The 24,400-nt window shown below is 53.6% G+C and overlaps 1 protein-coding gene across 1 annotated transcript; it reads left to right on the forward strand.

The window, feature by feature from the left end:
* On the forward strand, positions 1-24,075 carry LOC119111817 (sodium- and chloride-dependent taurine transporter-like). The gene is given in 13 exon segments (XM_037235676.1): positions 1-104; positions 2,763-2,998; positions 10,269-10,400; positions 11,069-11,226; positions 11,229-11,299; positions 13,858-14,006; positions 14,434-14,552; positions 18,472-18,625; positions 19,213-19,287; positions 20,633-20,804; positions 22,910-22,988; positions 23,513-23,719; positions 24,070-24,075. Coding segments are annotated over 12 exon segments (1,536 nt in total). The 5' UTR covers positions 1-104; positions 2,763-2,784.
* Positions 24,076-24,400: the final 325 nt, after the last annotated feature.

The following is a 24,400-nucleotide window of genomic DNA, read 5'->3' on the forward strand; positions in this document are numbered from 1 at the left end:
CCCTCACCAGGCCAGGCCAGGCGCCCGTCCGTGACACGTGCGGCAGCCGAGGCGCGGCAGCACCCGCCCGTCGCCGACCGCGCCCTCTCGGCCGATCGTCACAGGTGGGACGCAGGGCGTGTTCGACACGGCAGTGGCGGCCCAGGAGCGGCGCCCCGGCTTGGCTTCCGGGATGTAGTTAAGGTCTCCGCTATATTTTACAACCATGTGTCCCGACCAGAGGTGCTGTTTTCTGGACGTTCGTGTCCACAGTACAATCCAAAGTCCAAGAATGAGCCAGCTGCCCGTCTAAAATTACCAAAAAAATGAAGACGTGGATTCTTTTTTTAACCTTTGAAATATCAATTAACTTCGACCTACAACCAAGAAATCCAGTCGCTGATCACGTCGCTGCATTCCCTCATTCAAATCGAAGGAACAGAAACAAATGACCATGGATAAACAATGTATATCGCAGACTTTCATGAAATCCCCAATTTCCACAATATGCATTGCTGTCAGGTAAGCTTGATGATCACTAAGCTCGACGACAGTAGCTTAGTCGGAGGATGAATGGCAACGGATCGTCCATCTCGTCTAAATCGTGAGTGGACAGCAACCGAATCTCATCGGTTAATGAGCGGCGGTGTATACGATGAGGGTTTCATCTCATGTTTGGAAAATAAGTATTTTCTAGCGTGCTCTACCAACGACATTTTATGTTCCAGAATCAAGTTGTTTTGAAAAGAAACAGCGTTCAACAAAATGCGGTTCATACCAATTTGCGAAACGGCAGAGTGATATTGGCTGCCCATAACATTTCATATATTTTTGCTCCCGTTTGCCCAATTTGCAAATTACACCTTCCAAATGTTTGTTATTCCAAAAGCGTTAAATCCATTCGGCACTTTTCGTCTCGAGGTGCTATTGGTGACTTGTTCCACGCTTTTTTTGTCTAAGTTGTATTATTCCGTGTGGTTTGATGACTGATACAGTGCGGGGCCGGTTTTTGGCCCCACTTCGTAGCACGCGCTGGAAGAGCGCTGTCATTACACTCAGGTGGGCGCTGCGGTATGGTGGATATCGGACGGCGTTAAGCCACAGCGTCACGTGCCTGCAAAGAACATCTTGTTATGTGCGACTGCTGGGGATATGCGGGACTGTTGGGGTTATGTGCAACTGCTGCCGTGTCACTTTTGTACTGAAACGAAAATGACGGGAGTACATCTTTAACACAATCCCACTAACGTAGCCAACAGGGAGGTTGTGGAGCCACCACGTTCCCTGGTGATGGTGGAACCTCTGGGACCGAAGGTTCTAGTGTTCTAGTGTGTAGTGTTAGTGCTCTTTGATAGCTTAAAACGTCCTTAGCACTTCTGGAAGTGCCTCACAAATTGAGACTGCGCTGAAGCAAGCTACAGGTTGCCCGCAGGTACAGTTTCAGCTTGGTCTTGTCATTTTGCGACGGCTCTTCTAAGTATGGTTGGTTGGTGTCAATTATTCATTGCATTCGTATCGCTGACTGACTTTCTACCGAAAGCGAAAATAACAACAAAAACAACAAACAAGTAGGAGTTTTTGGTAACATGCCCCCTGGAATGCGGGCGGACTGACTAAGACCGAGGATTTCCGTAAATGCATTGTTCGTTATTTTTGTATGTTTCAGATGTCCGTAGCCCCGTAAAAAATACAAATGGTCCCAGAGGCAGCAAAACCAAATCTTACCTGAAATCTAAAGGATTGACCAATGGCAATCCCTTTGTAAAACTACAACAATGGGCTCTTGTTTTTGAGACTTTATCCGGAGTAACCCTGACTCCGACCGAGCCCTGACCCCTGACCCCTGCAGTCCGATCGTGCAAGCTCAGGTCAACGGCAGAATTTGATGGCGAAGGTCTATCTTGCCGTAATGCTTGGCATGGCTCGCCCTGCTCTCTGACGTCACATGACCTTAAGTGCGGCTGCTGCCACCGGCCACAAACTATATCTGTAACATAAATGACTCGGACCCACCCCGCCACGAGTGGGTGGATCGGAAGGCAGGCCCTCTGACCAGCTCAGCTATCGAGGCTTGTGCCTAGTGATGTGCTCCAGATCCCACTAAAGGCCAGCCATACCGGCAAAGAGGGCCTCATTTGCTGCAAAGGGTCCATATTGCCCGATATGGCCCCATCCTGTGCGAGACCTTGGCTACGTCACCTGGTAGCCCAGCATTAGAGTGATCGCCACGGTCGGTTTCGCATTTCGTTTGCGATGCGATTATGAAGCGTTTGGGCTTAGCTAAAGCGTGGCTCAAAAGCCGACCAATAGTTCCATCTCCGGAATCATTTCTTGTCGCACATGTGTTTTGTCGTATATCACAGGCACTCGAGGCCATCAGGATAATGCTGAGTGGGAAGTTATGGAATTCGCTTAAAAGCGCAGAGCAAACATTGCCTATCAAATCATATCACTCTATTTCCATGTGATGAGGTAATGCTCCTGTTGTGTCACTCGCCGCGCGCACCAGTGACGTGATATCGTCCGCAGGCATGTGTTACGAGTAGAGCTGCCAGCGTACGATTTGCTTACAGACGTTTACAAATGCACCTTCCACGGCCGTGTGGAGGAACTGCATGGTCTGGAGTCACACGCCGAACAGGAGCTGACCAGAACCCCACCAGCACCACCACTAACACCACCACCAGCACCACCACTACACCACCACCAGCACCACCATGGCCTTCGGCGCAGCCTTCTGAGTCGCTGTCCGGCTACCGCGTGACCCCTCGCCCCTTCCCCAGAGCTGGGAACAGAGCCGCCGCCATGCTGGACCGTGATCCAGTGACGTCACCGCCCTTCTGGGGGACTCAGGCATCGCCCCAAAAATCCGCACCGCAAGAAGAGGCTGGCGGGCCTGAATACCGGCAGCGCGAGACGTGGGCGAACAACGCCGAGTTCGTGCTCTCTGTGATGGGCTTCTGCGTCGGCCTGGGCAACGTTTGGCGCTTCCCCTACCTCTGCTACAAGAACGGCGGAGGTAAGACGGCTGTTTTCCTAGCTCTGCTGCAAGAACGACCGAGGTAAGATTTTCAGCTTTGTCTTACTTTTCAGGATGCGGAAGTTGTTTGGAATGGTTGTAAACATGGTAGTAAGAACAAATGTGATGAACTGCGTGCCAATGAGCCTTTAGAATATTATACAATCCAAAATTAACAACGAGCTTTCATCCTCAAGCCAGCCACGCATCGCAAGCTTTTCCTCTTTCATCCAAACACATCTCCAAACGCGTGTAAGCTCACACTCTCCTCACCATCTCGCTGACACCTGCTTAAAAACTCGACTAAGCCTTTTGTTTCTCAAAGCCTGCATGCGATTTCGTACACTACGTTATTGACTAGACACTACTGCTACTAGATTTCGCGCACTACGGTATTGACTAGATAACCTAGATTTGTTCTGCATCACATGATAAAATGAAAGACACAAGAACAGTTTTTGTGCGCTGATTTGGGCATCTCTTCTTCTTTTTGTACTATGCCGCTTTTTTGCACCAACTTCAAGCAAACCAAGGATGGTGGATCGCGGCTTTTGATATTGCTCGGCATTCGGTTCCAGTTTGTGTCTCATACAAGGGTAATCTCAGCAGCATATAAGCACCAACGCTACTAACACCAGCACCCAGCGCGGCTCAAGAAAGGCTCGTTTGCTGGACGTCAGCGGCCGCAGATACCCAGCTGAATGGCGAGGAACGGCGCTGGAGATCCGCGGCTGGCCAGGGGGGGGGGGGTGTCCTGCATGGTATACATTAATGAAGATTTTTAGACGGGTGCGGCCGGTGTAGCGGTTAAGCGGCGCGTCCGGGGAAGCATGAGCATGGGCACCGATGCTCGCGGTGTGCTCCCTTCCTGACATCGGCGGCGGGCAACGCCCTCCAGCGCCGGGGCTTGGTGCGCCATAAGGCCTCAATGGCGACGACGAGTGGAAGTTTGGCGTATGCACGCTGAATTGTTAGCATCCACAACTAGCTGTAGACCACCGCAGCCTTTGCAATCTCTGCTGGCACGTGTTACCTCGGGGCGGCGGTGGTTGCAATATTTGTGGCGTGTCATGAAACAGCATGGCATGATCTTAATCGTCTTATTTTACGAGTCTACCTGGAACTTCCCCGTGTCAACATTTATTCACGTTTGCACGCATGGACACGTGCCTAGGTGGCCGGTTAAATGCGACAAGCTCGGTTGGGTGCGTCAGTTTGACCTATCTAAGATAACAAAACAAACAGAAAACTAGGCAATAGATTCACAGGGAATGGGCTCTATGTAAATTCACTTGTCTTAAATTAGGGGGCCATTATGTCGTAACCCTCGAGCCACATAAGGTCAGACATGTCCAAACTTCAGATGGGTATCTGAAGTGTGATCAGATGTCTCTACGCCCTCAGCCTTAGCCTAGTTACCTCTGATAAGTGAACTGCTGCTTGTGTTCATATCAGGTCATGTCAAAGTTGCATGACTTCATGTAACACTCCGTTGTATCACATGGAAGGATTCCCTGGGAATTACCTTCTCCGCCTGGCATAGGCATGGCCTGACTTTGACCTGCCGTAGGTCAGCGGCCATGCAGGTACAGTCTAATTTTGTTTACCAAAAGATCGATCATTTAATTGCCTACACATTTGGCAGCTTTAGCGTGGCTGCACAGCGTGGTTAAGAAGTCGTTTTGAAAAAGTGTTTAGAGGGCGGACAAATTGGCCCTCTCCCGAACGCGTGTTCAACACGGGCCATCATTTTGGTAAGCAGGTTGGAGGGGGGGGGGAAGGGGGGTCCTCCCGAAGGTACCATGTGTGTTCGCCCCTGGGGCGGTTTTAAGGAGGGGGGGGGGATGTCGACCCGGAGGTGTAATGTGTACACGCCCCTGTGGCGGTGTGCGCACTGACACGTATGTACCTGCCATCGCCTGCGGTTCTCATAGTCTGGAGACAACGCTAGGCTCGCGCTGTGGCGGTGCCGGGTCAGAGTTCTGGCGCATGCGCAGTAGTTTCTCCGGCTGGCGTGGAAAAGCCAGATGAGGCACCACAACAGCGATGACCCACCTGGCCCGGAGCGGCCGTGTTGGGCACACTGCTTCCCCCCCCCCCCCCCCCGCAGCCTGTCTGGCGTACGGCCGGGCTCACGGCAGCGACTGAACAGGAAAGCCCATTTGGTTGGTGGGTGCAAAGGACAAACACAGCTTTTGCTTACAAAGTGTTCCGACCCCCTACGCCATTTATGTCGCACATTCGAGGCAAGCATGCTTTGTCTTACTATGGTATGGGTGTAGTCGCAGGCGGGATGCCCTTCCTTGGATTAGCTACACTGTTTGTTTAGAGAATGTTCCACATTTGAAGATATTGCAGCAAGCATCAAATATTATGAAATAAATCACTTATAAACACTGGTATACATTTAAGTGGAAACGACTGCTCTAGACAACGGCACTTCTCTGTTTAGTAATATGTTTCCAATTAAGTAGTTGTTTAATTACGTCATCACACCTTGCTCAACATTGATTGAGAGCCGATTGGCAGCCGTGATATCTAGAAATAATATATAGATATAATAGATACATAGATATATATAGAATATATATATATATATATATATATATATATATATATATATTAGAAATCGTGCTCACGAACGTCAGATATGAACGCTTTGATATACATTTTTTTGGTCTTGCTCGCCGTATGGCTTATGAAATGGCAGGATTTGAATGGCACTATGGCGTCATGGATGCCTGAGTAACCAATAAATAGTCCCCCCTAAAAGCTACATACATTTACCGGCGTGTAGCTCAGAAACTAGAGGGGTTTTGGTTTTAAGAAGGCCAGGACGGACTGCGAACTGAACCGAATGATGTTCAAGATGGCTATCAGGTCAAACCCCATAAACCCCATGCAAATGTGGAACACTCCGTTTAAATGTGGCAGTTGTGTAGTCGAGGGTGAGATATCTTGCTTGGGTTGGCTGTCTTGCTTGCTTAAACGTAGTAGGAGCGCTGTCGAAGTTGGGGAGCTTCCTTGGATGGCTGTATTGTTTGTTTACACATGGTAGGAGTGCAGTAGAGGGTTGGGGAGCTCCTTTGGACTGGCTGTATTTCTTGTTTACAACATGGTAGGAGTGCAGTAGAGGGTTGGGGAGCTCCTTTGGACTGGCTCTACTGCTTGTTTACATATGGTAGGAGTGCAGTCGAGGGTGGGGGAGCTCCTTTGGACTGGCTGTACTGCTTGTTTACATATGGTAGGAGTGCAGTCGAGGGTGGGGAGCTTCCTTGGATTGGCTGTATTGTTGTTTACACATGGTAGAAGTGCAGTCGAGGGTGGGCGAGCTCACTTTGACTGGCCGGGAAGCACTGCACCCGCGTAGCGCGCAGTTCAGGACAAGAGATGCGGTTTGAAGAGACGTGCTCTCGCGTGGCGTTGGCGAGCCGAGCTGGTGCCACAGGTGGCGGGCCGAGCTGGTGCCACAGGTGGCGGGCCGAGCTGGTTGCCACAGGTGGCGGGCCGAGCTGGTGCCACAGGTGGCGAGCCGAGCTGGTGCCACAGGTGGCGGGCGAGCTGGTGCCACAGGTGGCGGGCCGAGCTGGTGCCACAAATGGCGGGCCGAGCTGGTGCCACAGGTGGCGGGCCGAGCTGGTGCCACAATTGGCGGGCCGAGCTGGTGCTACAAATGGCGGGCCGAGCTGGTGCCACAAATGGCGGGCCGAGCTGGTGCCAATTGGCGGGCCGAGCTGGTGTCACAAATGGCGGGCCGAGCTGGTTGCCACAAATGGCGGGCCGAGCTGGTGCCACAAATGGCGGGTCGAGCTGGTGCCGAGGCCGCCGCGACCCTCAGTGTCGCCACGCGTTCTCCGCCTCATCGCCGCCGCTTAGAACGATGCATCACAGCCGCGCACGAAGGGAAACGGCCACAGACGCATCACCAGGGACAAGACCCACGGACGCCGCGGGTCTTGTTTCACGTACTCTGGTACGCAGCCTGGTGCAGAACCGATGTACGTTCGCCGGACTTGGACGGGGGGAAGAAGGCGAAGGCAGTGCGATAGCCACTGGCTATCGTTTTTTTTAAACTTCGTGATTGCAGGTCGATTGCTAGATTATAGTTCGTGATTGATTGCAGGTCGATTGTTAGATTTTTGGAAGGCTGGAAGGGAGGCACTCCGCACTTTACGTTCCCCAGTCCCGGCGCTCGCTCGTGCCCTGGTGTCACTCCCCGCCGCTACTCCCCCCCTCCCTCCTCCCCCGGAAATGGGGCGGATATTGCTGATGAGACTCATCAGCTTCGAGCGGTGTCGGGACGCTCCTGACGTCGCCATTGCAGCGGCCAGCTGGCCATCTCAAAGCGGATGCAGGCCTGGGATGCGGCCTGCGGCTGTGGTGCCGAGAGGATTCCGTGGACACTGAGAGGCCGGCAATGGTCTGCTGCATTCTGGCGCATTCCTGACGAAGCTAATGTAAATTTTCAAGCGTAGATACGCGGCGAATATTTTGTTCGCAGGAGGGAGGGGTGCCAAATTTCCTCTGACCACGTGCTAATTTGTTCCGAAATCGCCAACAGCACTCTGTGTAAGCCTCTTGGCCCAGGTCGGGGCCATGGACCCCATGGCCTCCCCTAGGTACCTACGTCTCTGCAATGGACGAATTCCCAGTTTCAGGGGTACCTAAAAAAAACGAAAAAATGTTTGTTTTTCGCGAGGTACCTAGTCTCCATGGTGCCGCCGCCATGGGCGCAGGTAGGGAATAGCATCGGGTCACATAACCGCCTTATGTCCTCGGGACTGACACGCGGGCGTACCCGATCGAAATGTCACACCAACACCCGAGCATCACCCAAACGCACAGCAAGCTTAGCATCGTGTTCACCAAGAGGCTCGCCTTTGGGTCACTTTCTACCGCTCGATCTCTGCACCTGGCCGACAGCAGAAACGTAAACTGGGTCATCTATACGCAGAGTGCCATATCCTCTGCACCGACAGACGCGGTCCCTGTGCCGTTTCTGTTGCCCTGCTCAGTGCGGACAGCCTCCCGCAGGTCTGGCCGCAGGAATCGAGCTGAGTCCATAACTGGCGTCCGAGCATCGGCTCCGCTGGCAGTGCGTGCCTGGTGCTGGCCACGGCGGTACCATGATGGAATAACACGCGAGAGACTTGGGGCATCAATGGCCCCCTTTCCCGCTACTGAAACTTTGTCTGAATGCCTGCACGCACCTCTCTACCAAACCGCTTGCATTGGGAGCAAACTGGGGGAGAGGTAAGATGACAAATGCCGTTCACCCAACAAAACATTTCAAGGTCCGGAGAGACAAATCACTGAGAGCGTTATACATTGTCCGTATCTTCGGGATTCCCCAGTATGCGAACGAGCACCGCAATTTTCGATTCCGGTTTAAGTCATAGTCCCTCAGGCGGCACAGGACCGCTGACATCAGCAAGCCTCTCAGCAGGTCCCTAAGGTGGGACAGGACTGCTGACGTCAGCAGACCCCTCAGGTGGGACAGGATCGCTGACGTCAGAAGGCCTTTCAGCAGGCCCTAAGGCGGGACAGGACTGCTGACGTCAGCAGGCCCCTCAGGTGGGACAGAACCGCTGACGTCAGAGGCCTCTCAGCAGGTTCCTCAGCAGGGACAGGACTGCTGACGTCAGCAGGCCCCTCAAGTGGGACAGGACTGCTGACGTCAGCAGATCCCTCAGCTGGCGGCAGTCAGCTCAACGTGTCGCAATGGCCTTGTAGTTTCCCGACATGGTATTCAAGGTGGCAGTCGTGGGCGAAAAGCAGCAGGGTCCGGCGGGGATGGGGAGTAGCGCACCGCTCTCAGCGACGCAGCAGGGCCCAGCACACGCTCCCAGCGACTCAGCAGGCCCCAGTGTACCGTTCTCAGCGACGCAGCATGGCCCAGCGCACCGCTCTCAGCGACCCCCTCAGCGGAAGCGGCTGTTGCTCACCATCAACCCCAGTATAGGCTTATGACCGGTCTGCACCCGAAATGGCCTACCAGCCAAGTAGAGGCACATTTTTACATCGGATCCCACTGCCAACACCTCTCGGCCTGTTTGTGAGTAACGTCGTTCTGTGTCGTCAAGTGTGCGAGTAAAGAAAGCCACCGGCATCTCACCGTCTGACGTTATTTGACTGATGTCGCACCTCTCGGCAATGGACAGCCGCTGACAACCACACCCTAAAGTCATGGTCACGGTGTGCCAAATCAGGAGGATTTAACAGCGAGCGCTGCCTCTCTCGAGCGCGGATCGCTCAGCACCACGGTTAGGCCAGTGCTCATTCCGGCACAACGGCACACACAGCGACGCCAGGATCGATGACAGGTGCTTGAGAAACCCATAGTAATTATCAAGCCCAGCTAAGACCGGAGCTTACTCACGTTTGGCTCAGAAGGCCTCAGAATGGCCGGCGCGTTGTCCTTCGTGGTCTTCGCTCCCCTGGAGCTGACCTTGTAATCCATATAAGTCACTTCATTCAAATCACACTAGCATTTATCCAGATTAATGCGAAGGCCAGGAGCTTGCGGGCGGCTTGGGACAGCCCTCGGCGCTGTGTTGTGGGCTTCAGCGTTGTGTTGTGGGCTTGGGACAGACCTCAGCAATGTGTTGTGGGCTTGGGACGGTCCTCAGCGCTGTGTTGTGAGTCAACGTCTACCCCCGACACGGCCAAATCGTTTAGGAAACCACCGACGCCGAGTACGCCGGCCAGAACCGTCTGAAGATTTAGCGAAAATTGATCACGGGCCCAAGAGTTCCCAAAATTAGACTGGTTGGCTCAGAAGCCCGGTAGGTGGTCGCAGTGAGGTACTGTCTGGGCGTTTCATTTAACGGGATCTAGCGGGATCTTGCATATTTCAAGTCGGTGTATTTGAGATTATGGCCTGCAACATCTTTCACGTCAACTTCTCTATGCGAGGTAACTGATACTGGTACGCGGCAACCGCCTCCTTTGCCGTAGAACGATTGTCTCCATGTATCCGGAATAGTCGGTTTGGTTTTGGAGCAGCGCAAACGACGCCGTCCACTGGCCATTTTCAGCCGGCTCCCACGGTCCCTCACGCATCTGCCTGTCCCGCTCTGCGTCCGCGTGTTCCCGCCAGTGGCTGACCTGCGGCTGACCTCAGGCTGACCTCAGGCTGACCGGCGGCTGACCGGCGGTTGACCTCAGGCTGACTTCAGGCTGACCTCAGGCTGACCTCAGGCTGACCTCAGGCTGACCTCAGGCTGACCTCAAGCTGACCTGCTGTTGACCGGCTGGCTCCCTGTTGCAGGTGCCTTCCTCATTCCCTACCTGACCTGCCTGGTAACTGGCGGCGTGCCCATGTTCTTCCTGGAGGTGGGCATCGGCCAGTTCATGGGCGAGGGCGGTATCTCGGTCTGGAAGCTCTGCCCAGTGTTCACAGGTGAGTGGAGCCGCCACACGCCTCGTGCGCTGGAAATGTGTAGCCCACTTTACACTGCCTTTTTTGCGGAGCGTTTTCAAGCCTCGGCATGCTTAAGTGTGAAAACCGCAATTCCACGAAAACACCTTCACAAACTTATGCATTTTTTTACAATTGCTCCGCGACGACATAAGCCATGCAGCAGAAAAGTCATTTAGCTCTCCGGTCTCTCTGGTGGCCCACGCAAGCTACTTGTGTCCCCCTCCCTCTGAGGGCTCGCCCACGTCACCTGTGTCCCGCTGTCTCTGAGGGCCGCCCACGTCACCTGTGTCCCTCTGTCTCTGAGGGCCGCCCACGTCATCTGTGTCCCGCTGTCTCTGAGGGCCGCCCACGTCACCTGTGTCCCGCTGTCTCTGAGAGCAGCCCACGTCATCTGTGTCCCCCTCTCTCTGTGGGCCGCCCACGTCACCTGTGTCCCGCTGTCTCTGCGGGCCGCCCACGTCACCTGTGTCCCGCTGTCTCTGAGGGCCGCCCACGTCACCTGTGTCCCGCTGTCTCTGAGGGCCGCCCACGTCACCTGTGTCCCCTCTCTCTGAGGGCCGCCCACGTCACCTGTGTCCCGCTGTCTCTGAGGGCCGCCCACGTCACCTGTGTCCCACTCCCTCTGAGGTCCTGAGCCGTTCCGGCAGGTATCGGCTACGGCACGACGGTCATCTCGTTCCTCCTCAACATCTACTACATCGTGATCCTGGCCTGGGGCCTGCTCTACATGTTCTACTCGTTCCAGTCGCCTCTGCCCTGGGCGACGTGCCACAACGCGTGGAACACGCCGCTCTGCTCCACCTTCAGCAGGGCGTCAACGGCACCAACGCCACCGACGTGGCCGAAGGCGCCACAGATCCCGTGGTGGAGTTCTGGGAGTGAGTATCACGAGTGTCGGGTGAGAGTGTTGCAGGCTGGATGCCACTAGTTTCTGGAGTGAGTGCTCCGCAAATGACCTGTAGATGCGTTTTCTGGATGCCGAATGTCTGCCTGGAGTCTGAGGACATCTGTCCCTGGATGTCTTGGACGGATAGCTCCAGCAGCCTGGTGTCTGTCTGGAGTCTGAGGATATCTGCCTCTGGATATCTTGGACGGATAGCTCCGGCAGTCTGAAGTCTGTCTGGAGTCTGGGATATCTGTCTCTGGATATCTTGGGTGGACAGCTCCGGCAGGGTGTTTGCAAGGGGTTGCCGACTATTTGAAAGGAAGCAATCGACTGGGTAAGAAAGTCTGTAAGTAAGTAAATCACGGAGTAAGTCTGCCGGTGAGCACCATCGAGTTTGTAAGTCTGCCGGTGAGTTCCGTCGACTTTGAACAAATGCGGCCCGTCTGAGCCTGTGTCGACTTCAGCGTTTAGACCATGGCTCGGCACGACCGCGGCACAGTCTATATGTGCCTAACCGCACTGCGATGTCTACGCTTCTACGGTGAAGTGCGCAAACAGCAGTGGCGGATCCAGAATTTCACGAACGGAGAGGGGACGAGGCACGCAGCATTGTAGCCCATGTGGGGTTTGGGGCCCACTCTCCCCCAAAAATCCTCGGCTTCTGACCATGAAGTTTTTAGATTCTTATAATGCTTTTATTTGTATAGAAAACCATCTTCACTTGCGCAGCCAAAGAAAACAAGGCATCCCATGCGTGTACGTGCATCAAGTGCATTCAGTTGCTCCAGATCATGGTGGGTTCTGCTGTTTTGAAATAAGATATTTCGGAGAATGTGGCCGAGTGAGATGATGTTGGATGCCAAATACTATCTAACTGAAGCACTTTACTTCAAGGTTAGTTACAGACAGCCGGTTTGCGGTGACTGGTCGGCTAGTCGGTGTGGTCAGCTGGTGGCTTATGTCTAATGCACAGTTTTTGTTTTGGCTATAATGAAGGAGGATAGAATATGCTACCACTGAAATGGCGACAAGGAAAGTGGTCATCGTGTAGATCTCCAATCTGTGTAAATGAATAAATTTAGCCAGGACCGCATACACGAGTATGCGAAACACCATGCAGAACAGAAGTGCTAACGCCCCAGGCATTGGTGAGGCTTTTGGCAACAGAGAAAGGTACTTTGACTTTATGAAAGCAGCCCAAGACCAATGTGGAGAGCCCGTAGCGATCAAGAGGCCCAAGCTGATGAATATTTAGATCTCATCGATAGCGGAACCGCTCGAATAAAATGGGAGAACCAAAGATCAATGATCAATCAATGAAGAGCAGTGCGGACGCCAGCTGAGCGGTCGAGGCTACCACCACAGGTCAACCGAGAAGCTTCAGCCAACAGTGTAGGGCCCTCCGAACAAACAAGAAGAACCCACGACCAATTTGTTGGCCTCTGAACGATAGGAGTGCAACGGTAGGTTAACATATAGGCTCCCGACCAGAGCGCAGGGCCTCGGAGCAAACGGAAAGAACCCAAAACCAATGTACATGGATGAATGCCTCTGATCAGTTGAGAGTTCATTGGTAGATGGATGTTAGGGCCTCCGACAACAGCACAGGGTCTTCCGAGCAAATATGAAATGTCTTAGACCATGGTAGCTGGCCCCTGTGCGATAAAGAGGGCCCGGGCAGTTTAACATAAAAGACCCAGACAAGAGTTTATGGTCCTCCGCGGGTGAGGTCAACTGAAAAGTGCTCTAGAACAATGTCCAGGGCCCTTGGGCATCGAGTGCTTCGGTACGTTAACTTAGATGCCTCCAGCGAGAGCACGGGCACACCGGGCAAGTGGAAAGAACCGGAGACGAATGTTAACGGACTTCAAGCAATCGGGAGCACCCCGGCAGGTCAGCATATGACCTCCCGGCAATAACTTACAAAGCCTTTCATGTAAAGGATTAGAATTCGTGGAGGGCCCCTGATCGATTCAGAGTACCCTGGCATACTAGCACATGGGACCCCAACAACAGCATACGGCCTTCCGCTGAGGTGCCAACAGGGGTGATGTAGAAGGCCCCTTGGCGATCGGACTGACCTGGCAAGTGGCCATGTAGTGTCATCGGCAACAGTATAAGGTCTATGAGCAACGCGATGAGACTTAAAACATCCCCAATACCACCCTCTCACTCAGCGTAAGCAACGTAATTCATTGGTCGTTCACTGTTGCTTTTAGCTGTTTCTGGTCGCTTGTAGGCCCAAAGACGTCCACTTTTGTTACGTTTTCTGTGTGTCGATTCGGCCAGTTATGGGCCCAGTCAAGCCTATGGGTTTCTTTGGGCCCAAGGAGTGAGTCGTGACTTTTTCGTAACCTGAGGAGGATGGCCTTAGTCTCGTAACCTGGGGGATGGCTCGTGACCTGATGGGAATGGACGTCGGTGAATGGATGAACTCGTTGTCATATAGTGTTTGCCTGGACCCCTGGCTATTATCGCATAAGGACTTATCCTCTCGGCCGTGCTCCGACCTGCATGTGAAAGTTGACCCCCTTCCCCCCCCCCCCCCAGGAACAACATTCTTGGCGTCAGCTCTGGAATCGATGAGGTGGGTGTGCCACAGTGGAGGCTGGTGCTGACCCTGCTCCTCGCCTGGATCATGATCTACTTCATCGTCTGGAAGGGTATCAAATCTTCCGGCAAGGTGGTCTACTTCACTGGTGAGCTGCTAGCGATCTGTTACTTGGGTTGAGCGGCCTGTAGACAACGGCGACCGTTGTACAACGAAAAGCTTTCCATCGTAGTCGGGTAACGCGTGATGTCCAGGCTGCTTGCCGCACCGCTCCCGCGCGGGCCCGAGAGGCAGTGTGGTGTTTCGCGGACAGTGCTCGCACTCATGGATGGCAGCCGCCGGCACGCTCAGAGACATCCGTTTGAATTGTATGTAAAACACGGGAACGTGTGTGAATTTAACGCTGCTGCAATCGTGATCTTGTGCACAACTCAGTGCGCCATTGGGCGCTGTCCTTTTTTGCTCAGCACCACGATTTTTGCACCGTCCTCCACCGTACTTGGTCTGGCGTCACACCAGGCAACAGTACACCGTGCATGAGGACGCCAGCTCACTCTCACCCGCTCTTCCTCCAGCTACCTTTCCGTACATCATGCTGGCCGTGTTGCTGGTTCGCGGAGCGACGTTGCCTGGCGCAGGACTTGGCATCATCTACTACCTCACCCCCGACTTCAGCAAGCTAGTCGAGGCACAGGTTTGGCAGCAGCAGCGGCATCATGCTGCGCCCAAGGATCTTCTGAAGTCGATCAAAAGCGTAGATTCGTGTTTTTTCTAGGAGTTCTAAAACTCTGTTATGTTTTTTGGGATCAATTTTAGGTTGAACCCTTCTAATCGTTTTAAAAAGTGACGTTTGTATTTTTTCCTTGAAAAATGTGTTGTGAACTCGAAAAACGTGATGCTACATTTTTGCACACATTTTCAGGTGACAGGAGTGGTTTGCGTCAGATTACTTCATTGCTATCACGTACTCGTGTCATGCTTACATACTCATCGTCCGTAGGGGGGGGGGGTAGAAAGGGGGGGGGGGTCAATCCTCTGTGCTTGAGACTCGCCAGGAAAAGTTATTCCAACTGCTCTTTGGAATAAGTTTTGAAGCAGTGAACACACGATGATGACGTTTACAGTGACAAATTTACAGCATTTCATGTGCTCTATGAAACAAACGTTTTCGCACGTCGCGAGTTATGACCTCTGCTGAGGTCAGCAGCCGCTTTTCACGTGCTGACGTCTGCTGGTGTTTGTTTGTAGAAGATAAGCGTTAAGCGTTAAGTTGCGTTAAATGCCAACGCATTCCAGTGAATGTAGGTAGGTTAGGTCATACCGGGTCAAACATTATTTCGAATGCGCTAAATGGAGCGCTTTTCACGATTTTAACTCACACGCCTTATTGCGTATTTTTAAGCCATGACCATTGTTCGATACTGGCCAATATGCTGGGAGAAATACTCACGAACTTCATTCCTGGTCAACTGGTCCCGAACTGATCCGTCTAATCAACTACCAATAACGTCCACCCACATAGCTGAGCAAACAAGCCCACAGAGCTGAGCAAACTGTTCAAAAACGGACATGTATGTAAAGACAGGGTCATCTCTTTGGCCGTAGTCATCAGTTAGAAGATAGCTATCTCGTGGTTAGGTGGTTAGTAGTTAGTTAATACCTCTTTCACACCTCTCAGCTCGTGAGGCAGGCTCAGGCTAAAACTAGGCGGATTACGAGACTTATATGACATCCGAATAGCATACCAGCGTGCCTAAACGGTGTGATGGGTGTCTGACGTTTGTTTTCTACCGAGCGGTGAGGGCATCTGTGCTCTCCAGCCGGGCGGAAAGTGCACCCTGCTCTGCAGTAGGGCGGGCGGTAAGGGCATCCGTGCTCTCAATCCGGGCGGTTAAGGCCCCGTATTCTACAGCCGGGGCGGTGGAGGTGGAGCATCCGTGCTCCAGCCGGGCAATAAGAGCACTCGTGCTCTCCAGCCGAGCGGTTAAAAGCCCCATGCTCTCCAGCCGGGCGGTGACAGTACGTGTGCTCTCCAGCCGGGTGGTAAGAGCCCCGTGCTCTCCAGCCGGGCGGTGACAGCACCTGTGCTCTCCAGCCGGGTGGTAAGAGCCCCGTGCACTCCAGCCGGGCGATAAGTGTCCACGTGCTCTCCAGCCGGGAGGTAAGAGCGTCCGTGCTCTTTAGCCGGGCGGTAAGAGCACACGTGCTGTCCAGCCGGGCGGTAAAAGCTCCGTGCTATCCACACACAGTCTGTGAAGTTATCGTTTGAAAATTAAACGTAAGCGCCCACTCCCTAATAACAAGGTCAGAAAACCACAATGAATTGGTCAAAGTCTATCGCCTGATCCAAATGTTGCTGAGGTGCCTCCTAGGAGGTGTGGCACATACAGGGTATTACATCGCCAAATATATGAGAATAATAAATTAATAGTGTGTTCCGCGCCCCGCCAGAGCTAACATAGTGCCAGCTTATGAAAGGTAGTGGAAATGAGAAAAGGCAAGGTGCCGAAAAGGACTATTGAAAAACGGCCACTGACTGGGATTAGGCACGTCATAGTAAAGTCAAGGGCCGGCTGCCTAGTTGAGGAGGCGAACGTGACCCGTTAGCGATTATGTGGCGTGATGCTGTTCTACTTCTTCAGCACTTACACTTACCCCATGAACACAAAAAGTTATATCAGATCAAGCTTATATACCATTAACAGAGTACTCACCAGCAGTGATCGTATCCCCGGAGGATGTGATCACGGCAAGCTTAAAACGGCTGATCCTTATGACCACATCCACATGAAGAAATACGCAACGAAGCTCAAACTCCAAAGTGGAAAACCGTCTCGGTTTTCGCCGTCTCCGTCGGCCTGCTCCCGTCTCATCCACAGTCTGCGGCGCGCGTTTGTCTCCCGCTCGATGTAAGGCTGGAAAAAGCTTTAAACCATCCGCCCGTATCCAGCCGTCTGTTTTTAAAGTTGCGCGCAAGTAAGGCGAGTACGCAGTGACCGCATGCAATGTGCGCCGTGGCCAAAAGTTCGAAGATGTGGGGTCACAGGTGCTTCCGATGCTTGGTCACATGGCAGCTGCCCGTCTTCCCTAATCAAGGACACTGAGCCCTGCTTGCTGTGTGCAGGACAAAACAGTGGCGGCAAAACGAGGTAGCTGTCAGAGTTGCAGGCGTCGGCGTCGGCGCCAACAGGATCGGATTGACACCGCTTGGTCCCCTGACGGGTCATAAGACAGTTGGCAGTGACACGACACAGGATCGGGTTAACCCTATTTGGTCCCCCGACGGGTCATGGGACAGTTGGCAGTGACACGACGTAGGATCGGATTGACACCGCTTGGTCCCCTCTGACGGGTTAAACCTGAGGAATCAAACCACGTTCTATCTTAATATAAGCTTAAATATAAACAGATGAGGATCAACTGAGGATCACAGATATAAGCACAGATCCAAAATAAATATAAACACAGATGAGGATCAACTGAGGATCACAGATATAAACACAGATCCAAAATAAATGTAAACACAGATGAGGGTAGCACCTGTGGATTCTTAACTGTCTAAATGACTTGGTGGAGACATGCCACACAAAAAGATGTTAGGCAAGCGCTGAACCATCGAGTTCTCACTCGTTTGTCTCTCCCGAACGCAGGTGCTCATTGAAACAAGACCATCATAAAGCACTACACAGGCAGGGCTTTGCAACCAGCCCCTGCTGCTTGACAATACAAAGCTGGAGGCATGGTCATTCCCCGCTTATGAGGAGCTTCGGCATACACGTTTTCCATTCAAAATTGCTAAGAGTTTCGTGCTGCGTGAGTGCGTCCGTTCAGAAAGTCACGTTCGACGCTCGGCGGCCATAGCTCGTCATAAGTCAGCTTGACAGGAAAGGCGGAACGAGCGGCGCAAACGGCAGCCGTGTCCTTAAAAAAGACACCATTCGTGACCTATCACTCCATTTGAAGTGTCAGTCCAGCTCGCAATTGATGACCATTTACTGCTGCTCCTCCGCGTCGTGGGCTTATAGAATGCTCTCTAGGGAATTGGAAGGCGATGTATAGGACTGACCAGCGCGCACGTGGCATGCGCTCCTTCGCCCGATCTTATATTGATGTGACTTGTGTTGCAAGCCTCAATACGTTTAATTCACTCGGCGACTGAAGTAGGTGGTGACCACACGGGTGAGCTCAAAGGCGGGTCGATGACGTCACATTCACTGCTGCTCTTCCACGCCGTGAGCTTTATGTAACGCTCTCTAATGGAACTGGAAGACCTCCGGTTGTCGATCATTGCCCAATCGACAACGGTCAGCGATCATTGACCGCGAGAGGCAACGATCACTGATGACTTATGGCCGATGATCAATTACGAACGCTGTTACCTTCATCCGCCAATTATTCAAGACCGGCAATAATTCGTGATCGGCAATGATCATATGCAGACGACGATCATAGGCTGCTAGTGATTAATGACGGACATATTCGGTTGTTGGTACCGACTAGTGACGGGAAACGATCAGAACATAACACGAGACCGACATTGATCACTGGCCGCCGATGATCAGGGACGGATGCAAGCAGTGACCGGCAGTGAAAATGGCAGATGCTGCCATCAGGTCTGGATCGACGCCGGGACGCAGATATTCTTCAGCTACGCCATAGCCTTGGGCTCCATGACTGCGCTTGGTTCCTACAACAAGTTCAACAACAACTTCGTCAAGGACTGCACGCTGCTGGCCGTTGTCAATAGCCTCACCAGCTTGTTTTCCGGTTTGTGGTTCTGTGCCGTCCTACGTGTTATATGTAGCACTCTGCACATGCGCTCCACAGTGTACATTTATGTGCTCTTCGACGGCAAAGGATCCCATTGAAAAGAGGTGTGTTTTTTGGCGTAGTTTTCACCGCAACAAACAATTCTGATAGCTTCAACGCCCTCATTGGACGATGTTGATAAAAATGTATTGAATGCTTTCGCCATACTTGCACACGTTTGTCAAGTCAATTACATTTATTAAGGAATCATTTTAGCCACGGCTTGGTTCTTGATTGCAGTCAGAGTGCATTGTACACAGGTCAATGTCAATGTCACCGCGCAAAAACTACATTATGGGTCAATCGCCAAAAAAAACAGCTGAAAAGTTCATTCAACATCATTAATATCTACCGCACAAATGTCGAAATGCCTGTGCTGTGTTGTAATTTTTGGCAGACTTAAAAGAGAGTGTTTCAGTTCTCATTATATCTTTGTGCGTCACCTCCCGCCTCAGCATTGTTCGAACGCACGTCACGGTGGCGCCGTGTCCTCCGTTGTGACTGCGCGCGTCCTGCGTGTCACGTCAGCCGGGGTCGTGTTGCAGGTTTCGTCGTCTTCAGTGTGCTCGGCTTCATGGCCCAGGAGCAGGGAGTGCCGGTGGCCGCCGTGGCCAAGTCCGGTAGGTTCACCGCACGCGGACGCGTCCGGGCCGTGCTCGATCCGTGTCCTCCCGACACGCCACCGAGCACACAGGTCCCTGAGATGTGGCCGCCGCCAGTCCGAGCACAAGCCATGCTCATTTCGGCGCTCCGGCCCATGCGCCAGCCGGAGCGCCGAGCAGCTCTGGGCGCTGGCAGGGATATGTATCAGATCTCCGAGCAGCTCCGGGCGCTGGCAGGGACATGCATCAGATCACCGAGCAGCTCTGGGCACTGGCAGAAACATGTGTCAGATCTCTGAGCAGTTCCGGGCGCTGGCAGGGACGTTATAGATTTCCGAGCAGCTCCGGGCGCTGACAGGGACATGTATCAGATTTCCGAGCAACTCTGGGTCCTGGAAGGGACATGTATCAGATTTCTGAGCAGCTCCGGGCGCTGGCAGGGACACGTGTTAAGTCTGCCAGGAGCGCGTAGACCACTGACGTCTCATTGCCTCATATCTGATGTCCTCTTGCTCTGTTCCCGGCGAGCACTCAGCATTGCTCTGCCACGGCAAGCACTGCCTGTGTTCTTCAGCAACCTTATCCAGCCCTGGTACGCCGATGTCCTCTTCCTTTTGATGATGGTGATGCTCCACGTGCCCGGAAAGTCCGAATACACTTCCCTGACGTCATTTTCTTGTTTTCTGTTGTCCTTTAACCTGCCCAAGCACCACGTGTGGTGTACCTGATCTCACTTAGTCTAGTCGCGACATGCATAACTCCGTCCCTGACAATCCGTATTCTGTCCCTGACGCCCCTTGATCTGCCCCCGGCGTCCTGCCTGTGACATCTGTGACATCTATGATTTGTCCCTTTTCTGCCTCCGAGGCCCATTACTCGCCCCTTAAGGTCCACTTCCGTCCCCGATGCCCATTACGCTGCCCTGACATCCCTTGCACGGTCTCGTCGCCTCTGCCCCTGATGTTAATCACTCTGCCACCGACGTCCCTGACATGTCCCATGACGTCCACCTCCGCCTCTGATGCCCCTTCTCTGCTCCAGAAGTCCCTTACGTGGTCCCTGACTTTCATCTTCGTAACTGAAACCCATTGCTCGCCTCCCGTTGCCCCTTTCTTTACCGCTGCAGCTCCTGGCACTCTCTTTTCTGCCGCTGCAGCTCCTGATGCCCCATTTTCTGTCGCTGCAGCCCCTGACGCCCCCTTTCTCTGCCGCTGCAGCTGCTGACGCCCCCTCTCTCTGCTGCGGCTCCTGATGCCCCATTTTCTGTCGCTGCAGCTCCTGACGCCCCTTATCTGCTGCTGCAGCTCCTGACGTCCCCTCTTCTCCTCTGTAGCCCCTGAAGCCCCCTTCTCTGCTGCTGCAGGACCCGGGCTGGCCTTCATCGCGTACCCCAAGGCCGTATCAATGATGCCGCTGGCGCCGCTCTGGGCCGTGCTGTTCTTCTTCATGCTGCTCACGCTGGGACTGGACTCGCAGTTCGTGGCCGTCGAGGGCTTCGTCACCGCAATTGTCGACGTGTTTCCACAATACCTGAGGTAGGCGCCGGGCTGGCGTGTTCCCGGCGCACCACCGGTCATCGGGCGACACTGTCGCGATCTGACGAGGTCTCCCGGGCTGCCTGGGAGGCGTGTTGTGATCTGACGAGGTCTCCCGGACTGCCTGGGAGGCGTGATGTGCTCTGGCGGGATCTCCCGAGCGGTCTGGGAGGCGTGCCGTGCTCTGACGAGGTCTTCCGGGCGGCCTGAAAGGCGTGTTGTGATCTGGCGAGGTCTCCTGGGCTGCCTGGGAGGCGTGTTGTGATCTGGCGAGAACTCCCGGGCTGCCTGGGAGGCGTGTTGTGCTCTGGCAAGAACTCCCGGGCTGCCTGGGAGGCGTGTTGTGCCCTGGCGGGGTCTCCCGGGCTGCCTGGGAGGCGTGTTGTGCCCTGGCGGGGTCTCCCGGGCTGCCTGGGAGGCGTGCCGTGCCCTGACGAGGTCTTCCGGGCGGCCTGAAAGGCGTGTTGTGCTCGGGCGAGATCTCCCGGGCGGTCTGGGAGGCGTGCCGTGCTCTGGTGAGGTCTCCCAAGCTGCCTGGGAGGCGTGTTGTGCTCCGGCGGGGTCTCCCGGACTGCCTGGGAGGCGTGTTGCGTTCTGGCGGGGTCTCCCGGGCTGCCTGGGAGGCGTGCTGTGATCTGGCAAGATCTCCCGGACGGTCTGGGAAACGCTCGTCAGCGTGGTATACGTATTTGCCACATGGCTTCTATCACATGCCATGCAGCCGTGATTGTGAATCGAAGCATGCGCTCATGGCGTAATTACGGCCATGCGAAGCCAGAGCCGGCGCTGGACAGAGCAGGCCAATGTCGACTGTGCTGGTGTGTGTGTTCCACGTCAGCCAGTAGCCAGCAGACCTGAGCGTGCTGGTGTGTTCCACGTCATCCAGTAGCCGGCAGACCTGAGCGTGCTGGTGTGTGTTCCACGTCAGCCAGAAACCGGCAGGCCTGAGCGTGCTGGTGTGTGTTCCACGTCAGCCAGTAGCCGGCAGACCTGAGCGTACTGGCGTGTGTGTTACACATCAGTCAGTAGCCGGTAGACCTGAGCGTGCTGGTGTGCGTTCCACGTCAGCCAGTAGCTGGCAGACCTGAGCGTGCTGGTGTGTGTTCCACGTCAGCCAGTAGCCGGTAGACCTGAGCGCCGTCAGTGGATCTGGGTCCGTCTCAGATGCCGACTACAGCGTGCGCTGAGCTCGTTTGCCTCCGCGATGGAAGTCTGCTCACCCAAGTGAACGCCTATTTGGTGATAGCGGACGTTGATGATGGGCGAATCTGACGCCGCATATGTGTGTATATCTGCGTCAGATATGTGTGTACATATCTGACCCCAGATCTGTCTCTCTGGCAGATGGGTATGACCTCCCTGACTTTGCCATGAATGCTGATCTACAAGTCGATTTACGCTTGCTATCCGAGGACTGCTAAATTGAAATGAAAAGAATGTTATAATTAAAACAGCTGCCCAGAGACTACACGGGTTGAGGCTTTGGCGGCATTTGGTTACAATATTTGGTCTAGCTTAGTAATCACCTATGACGCTGTTATTGACTTTATTGCGTTTTATCAGACTTGTGTCTTGGAAAAACCAGGAGAATAGAGATTTAGTTAGGTATTCTGTCATTGTTTCAAGAAAGGCACGTTGCTGAAATATCAACCCAACCATATCTCTATTCTCCTGGTTTTTCCGAGGAATAAGGATGATACTACTGTGTTATCTATGTGACTGATGTTCCTCGCTAATGCACCGAACAAATTGCGTAATTTATTGCGCTTTGTTCATTGCTGATTATAAAACACCAGCAACCAAAAGTGTTTTAACTACAAATGCAAACAAAACCGGGAAATCAGCGTCAAATTCAGTTGCCACCTTGTCGTCTGGTAACCCTAGCGCCTTCTGCCAAACACATGTTTTGGCCCTATTTTCATATGTCGTGGGACTTTTGGCTATTGTCCTTTTCGTCATATTGAACTCGAGTCGTAGCTTTGCGTTCGATGGAGTTTTTGCATTCATTCCCACTTCATTTCACCAAGCGAGCATGCTGCATGTCGAGGTCGCCACGGCGCCTCCCATTTCATCTATCTGCAACACCTCTCCACGCTCCGCTTCAGGGTCGGCAGGCGCCGGGAGCTGTTTATACTGGCGACGTCAGCAGTCAGCTTCCTTATTGGCCTGTTCCTGGTTACCAATGTAAGCTGACCAGCTGTCTGTGCTGCTCGCACTGAGGACACATCGCTTCTCTCGCCGCAGCCATACGTGACTATCGTCAAAGGCACTATCTGATATGTGGTAAAGAACACTACCTGATATATTGTGAAGAACACTACCTGCAATGTAGTGAAGAATATTACCACCCTGTACGGGTTTCGAAGTTGTTGGCTTCTTGCAGGACGCGCAGACATTGTGTCGTGATGAGAACGAGCAAAACCACTCTCTGACAAAGCTGCCGTAACTAAATCTGGCGACTGTGCGAGCTCGTTGAGGACATCATTGCTCCCTCCCCTAAGCAAATCCCGACATAAATGAGAACGCTGCTGTGTGGCTGCTGTGCGTGCGGCGATGTTCCGTGATGGTGACTCAGACATATCGTAGTGACTAACATCAGGGGGTCGCCGCCAGCGCGGATGCTTTAGCGTCACGGGCTGCAGCGTCCGAACGTGCCTCTAACCAAGGCTGTCGTCTGAGCCGCATGGCGCTGACCCGCTGCGTCACAGGGCGGCGTCTACGTCTTCACCCTGTTCGACTACTACTCCGCCTCGGGCATGGTGCTGCTGTGGTTCTGCTTCTTCGAGTGCGTCGCCGTCGCTTGGGTGTACGGCTGCGGCCGGTTCTACGACAACATACAGATGATGACGGGCTCCCGACTGGGGCCCTGGCTGCGCATCTGCTGGACCTTCCTGACGCCGGCGGCGCTGACAGCGGTGAGTCCTGGTGTCCTCAGCGGCGAGTCCTGGTGTCCTCAGCGGTGAGTCCTGGTGTCCTCAGCGGCGAGTCCCAATGCCCTCAGCGGTGAGTCCTGGTGTCCTCAGCGGCGATTCCTGGTGTCTTCAGCGATGAGTCTTAGTGTCCCCAGCGGTGAGTCATTGTGTTCTCAGCGGTGAGTCATGGTGTCCTCAGCGATGAGTCCTATTGTCCTCAGCGATGAGTCCTATTGTCTTCAGCAGCGAGTCCTAGTGTCCTCAGCGTTGAGTCCTTGCATCCTCAGCGGTGAGTCCTGGTGTCCCCAGCGGTGAGTCCTGGTGTCCTCAGCGGTGACTTCTGACGTTCTCAGCGGTGAGCCCTAGCGGGTCTTAACGCGCGAGTCAGGCGCAAACGACCGTGGCCCGAGCGAAGGTAAACCACCCACCGCCCTCAGCCAAGTCACGGCGAGTTCTGCCGAGGGCGCTACAGTCCGATACCACGCTAAGCGAGCCATCCCAAGTTTCTGCAGAGATAATATCAGCACAGTCTCCACTGACAGCAGCCTTGCTTCTACCGCAAAAAAATAATTCACGATGTGAATGCTACATGCTAAAATTTACTCTACAAAAACGTATACCTGTTATTGCTTCCACAGCAACACTAATACAGTTTTTACTTATACGTGACATTACATGTGCTGC

Source organism: Pollicipes pollicipes, unplaced genomic scaffold, assembly GCF_011947565.3.
Source record: "Pollicipes pollicipes isolate AB1234 unplaced genomic scaffold, Ppol_2.1 Scaffold_1600;HRSCAF=1878_pilon_pilon_pilon, whole genome shotgun sequence".
NCBI lineage: Eukaryota > Metazoa > Arthropoda > Thecostraca > Pollicipedomorpha > Pollicipedidae > Pollicipes > Pollicipes pollicipes.